At 42.5% G+C, this 13419-nt stretch overlaps 1 protein-coding gene across 5 annotated transcripts in view; it reads left to right on the forward strand.

Moving 5' to 3' along the window:
- ELK3 (ETS transcription factor ELK3) overlaps nt 1-13419 on the forward strand; it is a 136850-nt gene that overhangs the window by 59286 nt on the left and 64145 nt on the right. For 4 of the 5 annotated variants that reach the window (XM_058426049.1, XM_032170948.1, XM_058426050.1 and 1 more), the window contains one exon: nt 6346-6468. In XM_058426049.1, coding sequence (XP_058282032.1) covers nt 6346-6468 — 123 coding nt within the window. Of the gene's footprint in view, nt 1-6345; nt 6986-13419 lie in introns of those variants that run through there. The other variant, XM_032170950.2, reaches the window with a different exon arrangement.

The raw sequence follows: 13419 nt of genomic DNA on the forward strand, positions 1-13419 counted from the left end.
TTCTGCCCTGCTTCCTCCCCTGCCCCTTTCTGTAGCTACCCTAGGCCCCCATGGGAGTCTCCATTTTGTCCCCTTTCCCATAGGATCAGTGCTACAGACTTCTGTGCGATTAACTCCCCTAAATTTAAAGACCTTAAAACCATGGTTTCACTTGAATTCAGACAACTTTAGGAGTTTCCAGAGATTCAGTCACCTTTTATTTGAGGACTTTTTTTAACCTCAAGGTGGCATTGTCATGGATTCTGTTGGCATCGGTGGGAGCTTAGGATTACAGATATTTGTGGGTACAACCTGCTAGACATCTTGTTTCTCTCTCCTTTACTTTCTTAAAGACTGGGTGACTTACCGGTATCTCAGATCACCAAATCAAGTGATCAGCAAATACTTCTGCATCTTCTTTAGTCAGTCCAGTAACAAATGTTTATCATGTATTCATTCATTTGGGAGATAATCATTGAAAACTAAGCATTCGCTTAGATACCTGGAGATACAGAGGTTAGCAAGATAGAAACCGTTCCTGTTCTCATGAGTTTACAGGTTGCTGTCCAGCATATGGGGCATATATAACATAGGGTTATAATTTAGGGTGGTGTGAAATTATGGAGGACCCTGAGAACTGGCTCAGGAATTTCGACTTGTTTGGATTGGAAATTAACTGCTAGAGGCTGGGCACAGCGGCTCACGCCTGTAATCCCAATACTTAGGGAGGCCAAGGAGGGCGGATAGCTTGAGGTCAGGAGTTCAAGACCAACCTGGCCAACATGACAAAACCGCATCTCTACTAAAAATAAGAAAATTAGCTGGGTGTGGTGGTGCATGCCTGTAATCTCAGCTACTCCGGAGGCTGAGGCAGGAGAATCGCTTGAACCCGGGAGGCAGAGGTTACAGCGAGCCAAGATTGTGCCGCTGTACCCCAGCCTGGGTGACAAAGTGAGATTCTATCTCAAAAATAAATAAACAGCTGCTAGAGGTATAAGTGAAAAAAATCTCATTAGAATCAACAAATTATTATTGAGCAATAACAGAGCCTAGAAAGGACACCAAAACTACAGTTGCTTGTTTTTATGACCTTAGGACCTAGCCATGACAACAAGGCATTACAAGTGCACACACACACACTAGCCCTTGGCAAGAGTCAAACATGCAGCACAGAGAAGCGCCTTAGGAGCTGAGGGGCAAGATCGTTTAGTTCAGTTCAACACACATGAACTGAGTACCCATCATGTGAAAGCTGCTGTGTTTGGAGCTGGGGCTACAAACATGGATAAAATAGTCTCTGATAGTTAGGAGCTCGTAACTTAAGTCCCTTCATCTAGTATCTCAGGTGCAATACAAAAGGAATACCAAGTTGCAAAAGGAATCCTAAGGAGGAAGGTGTTAACTTTGCCTGAGATGGAGGAAGAATGTCCAGAGGGCTTCCTGGAGGGGGTGAGACCACTGGTGCAGGGTGTTGAAGGATCAGCCTACGGGCAGGATCCTTTTTCTGGTAGACAGGGAGAGGAAGGCATTGTCGGCAGAGGAACAGCTTGAGGCAAAGCATAGGTACGTGAAATAGCTTTGTGATTAGGGGAGGTATAGCAATAGGAAGCATTGAAGGGGTATGAGTGACAGTCTGAATGTTTTAGGAATCACCCTGCTGGCGAGATTGGGAAGGGGGAAGGCTGGATCCAAGTAGGATGCTATTGTAATATTCCAGGCGAAAGACCATGAGTATCTAAGGCTGTATGGTGGGAGGGGTCAGAGGGATGGATCTGATGTTGGGAGTGCCGTCAACAGGAGTTGGTGACTGGACTGGGTGGGAAGAGTGGGGAGAGCCAGAATTGAGTGTGAAGAACATGGGAGGAAGAATAAGCTCCCTGGGAAAAGGCTAAACGTCCATTCGGGGCCATGCTGAGTTTGAGGACCCTGCAGGACATTCGGGTGGAAAAGTCCACCTGCATCTGGAGAGGGGAGAGTGTTTTGGAGCTGGAGAAGAAGTTAGGGAGTCATCAACATGCAAGGGGTGGTGAAACCATGGGAACAGATGAGGTCACTTGTGGAGAGGGCCTGTAGCCCAGGGAACTATGGGCTGGGCTGGGTGGTCAGGGAAGTTCCGAGGGAGCGTTGTAGGGCTGTTGGGTTAGAATGCCTGGTCCTCCATGCATATGAGGAAAGCTCAGGACACATCAAAGCAAGTAAGAGGGTTCGGGGAGGGAAGTGTCTACAAAAAGAGTCAAACTCTAAAATATTTGAAGAGATTTATTCTGAGGCAAGTATGAGTGACCATGGCCCGTGACACAAGCCCACAGGAGGTCCTAAGGACATGTGCCCCAGGTGGTCGGGGTACAGTTTGGTTTTATATATTTTAGGGAGGCATGAGACGTCATGAAATTGCCAGGCAATTTCAAGGTATGGCAAGGAAATATATTTTGGGGTTACTTTTTCCATGTTTCATAATGTTATGCCAGAGTCAGATTGAAAAGTAAGTCACCATATATAGGGTCAAATAAAACCCATCTGATGAGAATTTACGGTTTGTAGGGCATGACTCCCTAGACCCCTAGGTAGGAATTTGGGCAAGATAAAAAATCAGAGCTTAGTCCTCGGAAGTTAGCAAGTGTGTGAACCCAGATTATGGGGAACCTCGAATTGCGGCTAAGGAGGACATCACATCCTTTCTGAAATGGTGACTGAATGTTGAGTGAACTCAAGTGTTTGGTGAGGGTGGTTGATTTGGCGATAGGGTACAGAATAGATGGGGAGACCGGAGGCAGGTGGACTGGCCTGGGCGGCTGTTGTGGAATGCCATCTGTAAGATGATAGGGGCTTGGATGCAGCAGGAATGGAAATGAGGGATAAATAGGAGACTGAGTTGTGGGACTCTTCCAGAGGCTATGTCTGGAGCTTGCAGTTACCGGAAGGCACTTTGCATGGTGGGGCCTGGGATGCGGGTGGTAAATGGGGCTGTGCGTGCAGGGATTATGTCTTGTTTTATCCTCATCTGTGGCACCTGAAACATAGTTTGCACTCTCGGTCAGTATTTACTGAGGCAGTGCCTAAACGGTGGTCCTGTTGACAGAAGGGAAACAGTCTTAAGAAACACTGATGTGGAAAGGTGCTGAGCTTCATGAAGTTGGAGCATGGTGGGGCATCCGAGTGGAGATGCCCAACAAGCGATAAGCCAGGGGGGACCCAGCTAGAGCTGCAGATGGCTTCGGTTCATCAGTATTGAGGAGATGAGTAGTACAGGAGGAATAAAGATGAGCAGATACCTTAAAGGCTACGGAAAGAGGTATAAGAAAAATGTGCCAGTCACCGTAATAGGAGGCAGAACATGTGAAATGTTAAGAAAAAAAATGGTCACAAAGTGTTACAAAGATTCAGAAATAAGAAATCCCATCTGGTTGAGGGGAGATCAGGAAAGTGTCCTTTGAGGAGGTGGCATTTTGATGGGCAGAGGAAGGCAAGAGGAGGCAGCGGGCCGGGGCAGGGGTGCGCAGGTGGGCATGCCTGGATGCCAGCTCACCCTGGCGAGTTCAGATGTGCAGGCTTTTTAGGAGACTCTATGAAGTGGAAGTGGAAGATGAACTGAGTGGGGAAAATGAAAAGGGGATCTTGGGATGTGGGTCTTACTCTTTGCAAATGCATTGCCTGTGGCATCTCCTTTCCTGGCAGAGTTGGGATCAGGAGCTCCTTATCTGCCATGCTTGTTAAAACCAGACTGTCTTTGGGGAAGGAAAGAAAACAGCACTTTTTGCTGTGGCTTCTTTAGCCCTTGGCCCTCAGGCTCAGCCCACTCTGCCTGACTCCAGGAGCGTGTGGAGAGAGGCTGTGAAGTCTCACACTGTCCCGGAGATAACCCAGAGCAGGCGTTATAGGAACTTTCCTTAAAAAAGCAACCACATGGTTCTTTAAGGCCACAGGATTTTCAGGGAGAACCTCAGGGATAGAAGGGAGAGGAGGGAATGAAGTCATTTTACAGTGTTTATTTGCATATATTATAGAAGACATTTCAGACATATTAAAGATGAGAAACAGAAGGCTACTGTAGTCTAAGTACATCCTGTATTCCTAAGAAACAAATGTGCAAACATCTCAAATCCAGACATGGGTATATGTTTTAGACTAGAGAAATAGAAATTCTAGACCTTGTACGTTGCTCAGAGGATTAAAAAGGAATGGGCATATGACGGCCATGGAGGAGAGAAGGATAGCTGTGTTTTGTGGTTTAGAAGATTGTCTCTTTAGAGCTTTGAGAGCCTTCATTGATGGATAAACTAGGAGGCCTTGAACACACTGGTTATTAAATGTTAATGTGACATATTGAGGTTGGAACCTTACTCCAGAGTAACATGCAAATATTAGTTTTCAGAACACCTGAGCTTGTGGCGTTGAGCCTAACACAACTGACAGTAGCCTCCAAGTCCAGGCTGACTCAGTTGAGTTTGTCTGTTTCAGAGGATTAAGTCCTTCTCTGTATACAGTTAAGAATTTCTCCCTCACATAGATGAAATACGTTTAGTAAGTATGTCATGTATACTTTCAATTAGTTACCAATCCATTTATTCATTCAAAAACATGTATGAAGCCCCTAGCCAGATAACTGCCTCTGGCACTTGTTGAGCATTTCTGTATGCCAGGCACATACCTTATAAGAGCTTGCAGTAGATCAGCTTATTTAATCTTCCCAACAACCCTGTAACCTGGGCATTTTTATTCTCCCTATTTTACAGATGAGGAAACTGAGACAGAGAGAGGTTAGGTGGCTTGCCTGAAGTTACTTGGCTGGGAAGTAGTAGTTCTGAGATTGGAACCCTAGCAGAGCTCATGCTGAGCCGTTAAGTTTTAACTGTTAGGCCAGATGGCCTGGCATGCTTGTGAAATTGCCTTGGACTAGAACAAATGGGAAGCTTATTCAAAACATGTATTTATTCTAGTAACCTCATAGGTCATTCAGTATGTAGGAAATGCCATGGAACCATCGACTCAAATAATTTCGTATAAATGTGTTTACATTTCAGCAGCTTCACAGTTTGAGGAACTTTGGATGTTTGTCTCCATTCTGCTGAACAGAGCAGACCTTTCAATTTAGGTTGAAGCCAAATGCTGTTGGTAATTAATGACGCTACGGAGGCCAATTCTAGGAAAAAATAACACTTTAGCATCCAGCACGGTGCAGTCTGAAACGCTGGCGCCTTTGCTGTGGTTCTTCTTACACAAAGCACCTTATTGACATCACAAAACCACTGAGGGACTCCTTCTAGTCACCAAAGGTACAAAACCATCCTGGGCCGGGGAGTTTGTCTCCACTGAGAATAAAAGCCATGCAGACTTAGCAGCTGGGCGGGTGTTTCTTCTGCCCTCCTGCTGGCTTGCAGGCCAGGACTCCTGCTGTGTGTGTGCAAGCAAATGCAGTCCTTGGAACTCTCCTGGGAAACCCAGGGTTTTGGCTTTACACCCAATCTGACAAGAAAGGGCCCTCCCTGCCCCCACCCAAACCATTGCCAGGGCAATGAATTCTCATCAACTCCACATCCGGACGGAATCTGGAAAACCCGGCTCAGAGCTTCTGAAGAGGCTACCACAGGGTATTTTAACAGCAAATCCCAAAGCCTTAACGGCTGTTGATATGGAGACCATTTAAAAATGTGTTTGTAACCCAAGTAATAGATGTCCACTGTAGAAAAACAGGAAAATATAGATAAGAAGAATTAAAGCCCTTTTATGGGATCCCATTTTGTTTGGGATCCTTCTTGTTTAATCTGGGAAGGGGAACAAGTTGAACAAACCATTCGGACGAAAGTTGATGCAAACTTGAATTTTCCACCAGAATAGGTAAGGTAATGTGTCAATACCTTTTTCCTTTATGAAAGTGTAATAAAATTAGCATTGAAGAAAATTAGCCAGCCGGGCGTGATGGCTCATGCCTGTAATCCCAGCACTTTAGGAGGCCGAGGTGGGCAGATCACTTGAGGTCAGGAGTTCGAGACCAGCCTGGCCAACATAATGAAACCCCTTCTCTACTAAAAATACAAAAAGTAGTCGGTGGTGGGTGCCTGTAATCCCAGCTGCTCGGGAGGCTGAGGCAGGAGAATCGCTTAAACCCAGGAAGTGGAGATTATAGTGAACCAAGATCACGCCATTGCACTCCAGCCTGGGCGACAGAGCGAGACTGTCTCACAAAGAAAAGAAAATTAAAATTAAACTGTTCATAGCCCGTCAGAAATAACGTTGCCAGTTTTCCTGAGATGGTAAGGTCGTTTCCTGGCCCATGCCTAGCCTACCTAACCTCTCTCTGCTGCTCTGTTGATCATGGCCTGAGTCAGGTGAACCTATATGAAGAAGTCTGTTTGCTTTATTTCCCAGACACCAAATGGATTGCTTCTGACTCCGAGTCCGCTGCTCTCCAGCATACATTTCTGGAGCAGCCTTAGTCCAGTTGCTCCGCTGAGTCCTGCCAGGCTGCAAGGGCCAAGCACGCTGTTCCAGGTGAGCATTTGGAAATGAACTTTTGAACATTAAACTTCTGAGGGATGGTTGTTTCTCTAAATCCTGCAGAGGTAACGGTGAGTTTTGCCATATGTTGGGTTGAAATGTTAAATGTCCAGAGGGGGTTCATGTTAGTGGGGTTGCACGCCCTTCAGAGGCAGACATTTTCATTGAGGCAGAAATTGCGGACTCATGCCAGACACCCATACGTGGAACAATTAGTTCTTGAAGTGTTTTGCATACTTTCATTTGTCTATGAAAACAGGAAATTTATTAAGGAAAAGGTAAAACTTTAAAAATTATTCTTTAGGCCAGTGTGATGGCTCACACCTGTAATCCCAGCACTTTGGGAGGTTGAGGGTGGGAGGATTGTTTGAGCTCAGGAGTTTGAGACCAGCCTGGGCAACACAGCAAGACCCCATCTCTATTTAAAATAAAATGAAAATAAAAATTATTATTTATAACAGTCCACAAAAGACTTTAAAATATTAATCCTCCTAGTTAATGTAGCAACTCATTTGACATAAAGTGAAAATAAAAATAGTAAACAATTTCCCCATCCTGGGATAGAAAAATTACTTGCATCGTTTTATGAATTATCATTAAGTTCTCCTTGTTCTGTAATGAAAAAGGAGAATCCAGGGCATTTGGTTAAAAAATAATGAAGACTTAGCTGCTTTATCTTATAGAACTCTCCATACTAGGCGAGCACCTTCGTTATTTATTCACACACTAGAATCTTGCAGGACCATCACTTGCTATCATGGAGAAATCAGTATTTCCTCCTTGAGACCCATAGATCATTACTCACTGACTGAGGTGTTACTGTTTGAATATGTTGAGCATAGGTGGAAAGGATCCTAGGGACAGGACTGAAGAAAAGGTGGACCCAGTGGAAACTCCCTCTTTCCCTAATTCTAGCTTTTCTCATCGTCCCTGCCTGTATCCTGTGCCCCACAGTGTGGCTTACCCCAAGTTAGTTGCAGCTCTTTGGATACCATTGCATTTAGCTCTAGCACGTGGCACTTTGTATTATGATAGCCTGTTGATCTGGCAATCTTTCCCACTAAACTATGGGCCCTCGAGACCAGAATGGAATCCTGTTCACTGTGGTGTCCCCAGCAATCTGGCACATGGCTTGGTACACAAGTGAGGCTCAGTAATAATTGACTGTCTAAATGAATTCACAAAGAGAAGTCTGAGAAAGGCTAGTGTTAATACCAAGTCTTCACAATCATCTGAGCTGGTCATTTTGCTTGTCAAGGTTAATGTCTGCTGAGTACCTCCTCTGTGCCAGGAGCTGTACATGCTGCGATTTAGGGTCTCTTTATAAGGGTGGAGCTAAAGAGGTTTTGATTGCCATCTTGCTTCCTTGGTTTCCTAGTGGGGTTAGGGTAGGGTGTCATGAAGTGACCATATTCTTGGAGGAACTGGGTTTCTGTCTCTTTCCCAGCCCTTATTTCCATCACAAGAAATTGAGCTATAGTCATGTTAATTTTTAACAATTTCAGCTCGGGTAGGAAAAGAGAAACTAGAAATAGTGAGCAAAAAGCAATGAGCAAATGTTGTATTAGGAAAGTTTAAAATTAGGAATACTAATCTTTTGGTGGAGAGATAGAAACACCTCATTTCCTGAAAGTGTTAAGATTAAAGCAGCAGAATTCTAAAATTAATAAATTGTTTTGTTACAGTAAACTCCATGGCAGTAGGGACTGTTATACTACTCTAATCCTAGAATCTAACACAGAGCTTCTGTCGAGTTCAGTAGGTATTCGTGAATAGTAAGTGGCGTCTCATTTCTCTCCTTACTGGGAATTCTGCCACCTGATTGGTGCAGGCCTTGGCACCCTCCTAGGAAAGCAATGGAGCACTACTGGCTGGGGGTTCTTTGGGATTCCTTGTCTTAGATACCTTTTCCAGCCCAACACTCCCAACAGTAAATGATGGTTCATGTCTACAGTGATTCGACACGTTATCAGGATCTCTGGGAGTTGGGATACGTGCATCCCCTCGTTTCTTCAGTCCTCAGTCACTACTGTAGACCAATGGTTCTCAAAGTTAGCATGCAAAATAATCTAGAGGGTGAGTTAAAATAAAGATTGCAGGGCCCCACTCCCAGAGTTTCTGATTCAGTAGGTCTGGGATAGGGCCTGATAAAAACTTTTTTTTTTTTTTTTTTTTTTTTTTGAGACAGTCTCACTCTGTTGCCCAGGCTGGAGTGCAGTGGTGTGATCTCTGCTCACTGCAATTTCCACCTCCTGGGTTCAAGTGATTCTCTTGCTTCAGCCTCCCAAATAGCTAGGACTACAGGCGTGTACCACCACACCCAGTTAATTTTTGTATTTTTAGTAGAGATGGAGTTTTGCCATGTTGGCCAGGCTGGTCCCAAACTCCTGACCTTAAGTGATCTGCCTGCCTTGGTCTCCCAAATTGCTGCGATTACAGGCATAAGCCACCGTACCTGGCCCAAAAACATTTTTGTCATGTTCCTAGTGATACTACCCAGTCCAGGAACCAATTTGAGAAGCACTGCAGACCAGAGGTTCCTAGTTTATATTTAGAATTCTGCATCAGAAAATACTGCATTTAAAGGCTACCTGCTTAGAGTTTTAATTTCACCAAGTGGACCTGTTCTTTTTCCTGAAGCCATTCAGAATACAACCCTGAAAAAAAAAAACAAGCTGGTATTCCGGATGGCTGACAGGTTGTATGGCCTTGGGCTTTTTGTGGCTGGATCCATGAGACTAAGGAAAAACAATTTTTTGTCTTTTAAAATATTATTAGTCTTCCTGTGAAAAGAGCAACTGAGTGTGGCAAAAGTTGAAAATAGCAATTCTGAGAACGGTAAACAACAAAATATGGTAGAGGAATAACTTTCTGATTCTTAAAACTAGATATTGATACATATTCAGAATTCAGATTACTATCAGCAGTGTCTCTTCTTTTTTTTAAGAACCTTTTTTTTTTCTTTAATTTAGAGACGGGGTCTCATTATGTTGTCCAGGCTGGTCTTGAACTCCTGGGTTCAAGCAGTCCTCCACTTCAGCCTCTGGAGTAGCTGGGACTACAGGCATACCAGCACGCTGGCCAACATCCCTTTTAAACTGATGAAAATAATTTTCTTTCAAAATAACAAACCTCTTTCATGTATGCTATAGATGTAATAAAGGAAGAAAAAAATAGATTTGGCTTATACATTTTAAATGATGCTGGCAAGTTTCCTATTATGATTGGAAAGGTTGATCAGAATCCTTGGGGTAATAGTTGAAGAGCTGAAGCATTTTTGTACAGAAGGGCCCCTAATATGATTACTATAGCAGGTTATAGCAGATATTAAAGAATTCCAAGGAAGGAGAGAGAAGACGCCTTTCTGGAAGAGGTATGCTTTATAATTGAGAAATGTTTAGGTAAGGAGAGAGGCACCAAAGACAATGTGTTAAATATAAACAAAGAACCTTGATTTATATAAATAAAGTGAACTCGGTTTTTCTTGGACAGTTTAGTATTTTCTTCTTGTCTAAGGATGTCTGTTCTATGACTTTTGAAACAGATTTTGTTCCAATGTGGAATATACCTAGTAGGAATAGGTATGTCTTGAAACAAGGTAGAGCTAATTAAGTTTTCAATTAAGAATGTGTGCTGTAATTTTTAGTTCAACAAATCTAACCCAGCAAATACTTGCAATGCTCTGCGACAAGGACTGTAGGGACACAGAATATGTGAATAGTGGATGAGTAAACAAAGTGCTGCAGAAAGTAAGGGGCAGACGCGCTCCTTCCAGCTGGAGACTGGACAGGCTCCAAGGAAGCAGTGGCGCCTGAGCTGGGAGGAAGGGACAGGATTTCGATCGAGTACATTTAGATGAATAGAGCCGGATGACAGGGACATGAGAGTCTGTTCAGGAAGGGACCAGGTGATAGGAGATAAGGTTGGAAACGCAGCTGTGGGCCTTGAATATAGGCTTAGGAGTTTCTCCCTTTATCTGTTAAATGTTTAGGCTTTTTAAGCTGGAGGTAGGAGGATGAGATCTCTGTTTTAGAGAACAATCACTGATATTAGTGTGGAGGAAGAACTGAAGAGAAAGTGGAAGGAACAGGAAGATAAGAGGAAATTTTTATTTTTATTTTTTGAGACGAGCTCGCTATGTTGCCCAGGCTGGAGTGCGGTGGCACAATCTTGGCTCGCTGCAACCTCCTGCTTTAGCTTCCTAGGAAGGGCTAGGATTACAGGTGTCAATGACCATACCTGGCTAGAGGAAATGATACTACAAATATTGAAGGGAGAATCATCTTTGAGATTAAAACAGTGGACACAGGATATAATTAGAAGACATTTTAGAGGTGAGCTTGAGAGAGGCTGACTTTGAGATGGGTCTGAGGAGTAAGTACGTAGTGAAAATTAAGAAAAGGCAAAGATTACTAAGTGATTAACATACTGGAAATGCTATTAAATAACAATAGTTAAGGCCGGGCATGGTGGTTCATGCCTGTAATCCCAGCATTTTGGGAGGGTGACATGGGTTGATCACTTGAGCCCAAGAGTTCGAGACCATCAGGGGCAACATAGCAAGACCCTGTCTCTCCAAAAAAAATACAAAAATTGGCCGTGTGTGCTGGCGTGTGCCTGTGGTCCCAACTACTAGGGAAGCTGAGGTGGCAGCACTGCTTGAGCCCTGGAGGTTGAGGCTGTAGTGAGCCATGAGCATGCCACTGCACTCAAACCTGGACGACAGAGTGAACCTGTCTGAAAAAATAAAGATAAAAAATAACAATAGTTAACATTTATTGATTGATGACTTATTGTGTGCAAGACATTGTTCTTAGCACTTTTGGTGGCTTCTCATTTAATACTCCCAGTAATTCTATTTTAAAGATAAGAAACTAAGGCACAGGGATATTGGCTAGTTTATTCAAGATAACACACTCGTTAAGTGGTGGAGCCCTGACTCAAGTTGAAGTTTGTGGTCCCAGCCACCATTCTCACTGACTTGCAGTAAGCAATGGAAGAAGGGCGGGTTTTGTGGGAAAGAGGCATTGGTTGGAGATGTCTAAAATGGAAATGGTTGTCAAGTCCAAGCATGGTACTGGAGAAAAGGTGGCTGGGGACAAAAGTTTGGGAAATGTTGCAGTTTAAAATAGGGGATTGTCGTGGGAGAAGAGCCTAATAAAGATGACTAAAAAAAATGTTAGAAAAGCCAGGCTAATCAAGAGAAACTGTGTCCATTGAGTATACAGAAATAATAAGGGCAGAAATCAGTAATTTATTTTGCAAAACAGATGAACAATACCAAAACTGATTCTCTTGAAAATACCAATAAGGTACACCAAAGAGAGAGAAGATGCAAATAAACAAAAAGAATGAAAATGCAGTCCGGGCACAATGGCTCACATCTGCAATCCCAGCACTTTGGGAGGCTGAGGCAGGCCAGTTGCTTGAGCTCAGGAGTTCCAGACCAGCCTGGGCAACATGGTGAAACCTCATATTTACCAGAAATACAAAAATTAGCTGGGCATGGTGGCGTCCACCTGTAGTCCCAGCTACTTGGGAGGCTGAAGTGGGAGGATGGCTGGGAGGTGGAGGTTGCAGTGAGCCAATATTGCATCACTACGCTCCAGCCTGGGTGACAGAGCCAGACCCTATCTCTAAATAAATAAAAAAAATGAAAATTTAAAATCTGTTCATCTTCCAGTGTTCACTCTAACTCAATGGGAAGAGTGGTTAGTAGCACGGACCTTTTAAACAAGAGTATAAACTATATGTGCATAGATTTGATAATGCAGTTGAAGTGGATAACATTCTAGAAAAAGTTAAAATTCTAAAGTTCAGAAAAGAAACAAAAACCTTGAATATGCCAATAACCATTAAAGAAATTGAAACAGTAATTAAAGATACCCTCTAACTCCTACCAAAATAAAAAGTTGTGCAATGTTCGTTAGTACAGAAAGATTTGTTTAAAACTTGGCTGTGTTGCTTATTAGCTGTGTGACCTTTAGCCAACAGAACTTATCTGAAATCTGTTTTCTCATCTGTAAAATGGAGACAACAAAACTTATGTTACAGCTCCTAGGTATCAAATGAAATGACAAGCCTTGATAAACTCTAAGGTACTAGACACAAGTTACTGAAGTTGTTTGAAAATTGCAAAAACATATTTACTTAAATATAAGTATTTGTTGTACTTCTAACATATGCCAGGCTCCGTAATTTGATATTTGATGCTGAAGTTTAATATTTAACTTACCTGGACTAAATAGGAAATAAGCTAGAAAAGACAGTCCAGGAGATCTTTTTGACACATCATCCTAAACAATGAAAATCTAGTTGCAAGTAGTCACATATTAAAAGGCCTTGTTCAGTTGGGATTGCAACTAACATATTTGTTTCAGACCTGAAACTCATTATCAGAGCATGTACTGTCATCCTACTATTTATCATCTTAGTTAACAACAATACAGAAATTTTATTCTTTGTCACTTATGAGTGATCTAAGTGTGATATTCTAATTAGAAAGAATACTTTCTTAGCTACAAAATAATCTATTCTAAATCTTTTAAGATTAAATACATTTCTTACTTTAGAATAAATGCTGCAATAATCATCTTTGTAGTACCCTGAAAAACTGACGGCAAATTTCAAAATATAGTATTAGAAATTACTGACTCACATGTAAAGAGTCTATGGTTTTCAAAACACTCTTTTAATATTTAATATTAAGCGTTATTTTAATATTTATAGCATTATCAGCATCCTGGGTAGCTTAGAACTTTTAAAAAATAGTGTTTGTTAGAAGATGCTTTAGCAACATATAAATTACATATTTTTTCCTAGTAGCCTGTGCATGTAGAATAATTAGGGACATTTTCTGGGCCTTATACTTTGTTTGCTCTATGTAATCTTGATCTCATTGTCATCTTCCAATTATTCTGTAAAATACACTGGCAACTAATCTCT

Source organism: Hylobates moloch, unplaced genomic scaffold (assembly GCF_009828535.3).
Source record: "Hylobates moloch isolate HMO894 unplaced genomic scaffold, HMol_V3 SCAFFOLD_12, whole genome shotgun sequence".
NCBI lineage: Eukaryota > Metazoa > Chordata > Mammalia > Primates > Hylobatidae > Hylobates > Hylobates moloch.